The following is a 2500-nucleotide window of genomic DNA, read 5'->3' as shown; positions in this document are numbered from 1 at the left end:
AGTTATGATTATTTTAACATGGCAGTGAAGAATTAGAAAGCCTTTTAATTTATTCACCCCTAAACCGGCCTTAACCGGCCATACTTAGTATTTTACTCTGCCTAACGCCAGACGATTTTACTCGTCAATGGGGAACCCCTAGGAGTCAATGGGTTAATTAATCACACACTGTAAAACTTAGTATTTTACTCACTAACTCGAGATGATTTTACTTGTCAATTGATGGGGATCCCCCAGGAGTCAATCAGTTAAGCTACTTTGGTCACTCTGCAAACATGGCTATTTTTTATACCTGTGTAGTACTTTTGACCATTTCCTGATAAAATTTGATAAATGGTGCAAAACAATAAAAATCGGTAAATGAAATCACGGATCATGAAAACAACCCTGTAGGCTAACCTTGTCTGTCTTGTTTCCTAAAAGTAATATGGGTATCTGCTTATTAGGTTCTGTGTTATTCTCCTTTATGTTTCCAGAACTGTCAGTAAACACAGCATTATTGACAATATCTTGCTTCCATGTTCCTGCCATAGTAACAGAGTCTATGTCATCCATGTCAACGACAACTGCAAAAAAGAACCATTTACAAGGCATAAGTGTTACCCTCAGTGTAACACAACAAACTTTTAAACTCCTCAAACTTTAACAGACTACAGCAAAATTAAAAAACACTTACTCTAAATAACAAACTGACAGTGGAACTTCTATGCAAGACTTGCTTATAGGCACAAAGTAAACTAGTGGGTGTTCTGATCCTTAAAACTTGATCTCTTCCTAGTTAACTGGATTTTTTTCCAAATAATTTTCAACTTTTGCACGAGCTTGAACTGTCACACAAACTCAAAAACTATTTCTAAGTACGGAAGACTTATGCACACAACATGCCACAGAAAGTCTATATTTGGTATCTATATCCTTAACAGTACTGTCACCTGTCATTTGTTCCATGTAAAAACTGCATGACTTTTGTGTAATTTCTTCCATTAGCATATTGCATTAAGAATTTAGGTCTAAAATGTGGTTTTTTAAAAACGCTTCCTTGGGAATCAGACCATGAGATGACTAGAAAGGAGCCACTCCACAAATCACTTTCTATAATTAAACCATTCTATTTGTGGTTAAAAAAAAAATTATCAGAAAAGGATTTGGGCTATAGGTTGAACATCCAAAAAGGGCCTAGTAAAGGGAAACAACTGGTCTTTAACTTGAAAAGATTAAAATTGAAATTGAATTAAATAGATCAAAACAATATATATAACAATACACATACCGGTATTTATTATTTTATCTCTCCGAGTATGCACACTATGATTGGCAGCCATATTATACAGCACAGCCTGCTATACACTCTCAAGCAAGTCTTTCATGTTATTTGAAATGTTTACTTGTAAAACTGTTTTTATCTTGCAAGAAACTATTTCAAAAACCCAAGAAATTTTATTTGTTTTTCGAATTATGACGCAGCAATCATTTGTGGCAGATGAACCTTCCACTTGACTTCAACTAACTAGTTTCCATTCCCATGCACCTGAGTACCTCAGAGATAATCATAAATATCTTATTAACCGCGTTTTCTCAGTCTGTACTGACTGTGACAGATCCTCATTTTTTCCGTTGATTTACGGCCCTTATGCTTTGCGCTTGGGCCATAAATTAACAGAAAAAACTTGCTCTGTAACTTACAGTACGGACCTCAAACTCGGTTAGTAACAGGTATAGATTACCCCTCAGAATTTCACACCCTTACCTATTGCAGCATCTACATCCTTGTAATAACTTCTTCTCAAGTCCATTTCTTCACGGCCTGGGAGATCCCAAAGTGTCACAGACACAATGGTCTCATAAGGAATATTGACATGTTTGACAACATTTCCAATGCTCACTGAAACACTAGGCTGGTAACTGTAGTCGAACTGGTTCTTGGTATATCGTAGAAATATACTTGTTTTGCCAACTTCCGGGTCACCTGCATTAAACAACACAAGCAAAGTTAAGATTAAGGCATTCCTGATTTCAATCGCAAGCAAAATTTTACCTACTCCTTATCCTCCCCTTGGCAAGCCACTGAGGAGGGCAATCTTTACGATAAATGATTTTCTTCAAGATACAGCCACATGAGTGCTCTTGTACTTTGTTTCAGTTTCCCTTGGTCACCATCATCATTATCTTGTCCTTTTCCCTCTGAGGGAAATGGGGCCTTTTTTTTAAGGTTTCTGTAATCTGTTGTTTTTTACGAGAAGGGGTGATTGGCCCCAAGCTCAACCTGCTGCTGTCAGGAGGGGGGGGGGGGGTTATTCTCTGTCTGGACTCTACCTCTTGACCAATCCAGCAAGGTTGAAACTGCCAGGGACCAAGGTCCCAGCTGGCATAGATCTAAAGGCCTCGCAAGCTTCACCACCACGTCAAGGTAATAACCCATGGTGAACAACACTCAATATTCAACCAGACTTGAATGTCCTTATTCTTCAAACATGACGGGTGACGAATGGTCAAATACGAG

At 38.0% G+C, this 2500-nt stretch overlaps 1 protein-coding gene across 1 annotated transcript in view; it reads right to left on the bottom strand.

Annotated features, from left to right (window-relative positions):
- Window positions 1–2500, bottom strand: part of LOC138054551 (uncharacterized) — a 9033-nt gene that overhangs the window by 5254 nt on the left and 1279 nt on the right. The window contains exons 3-4 of the mRNA XM_068901065.1: window positions 1748–1966; window positions 400–566 (exon numbers count right to left, since the gene is read on the bottom strand). Coding sequence (XP_068757166.1) covers window positions 400–566; window positions 1748–1966 — 386 coding nt within the window. The remainder of the gene's footprint in view (window positions 1–399; window positions 567–1747; window positions 1967–2500) is intronic.

Source organism: Montipora capricornis, chromosome 6 (assembly GCF_036669925.1).
Source record: "Montipora capricornis isolate CH-2021 chromosome 6, ASM3666992v2, whole genome shotgun sequence".
Lineage (NCBI taxonomy): Eukaryota > Metazoa > Cnidaria > Anthozoa > Scleractinia > Acroporidae > Montipora > Montipora capricornis.
Note: the sequence above shows the minus strand (reverse complement) of the source record. Positions and strands in the feature narration are given on the sequence as shown.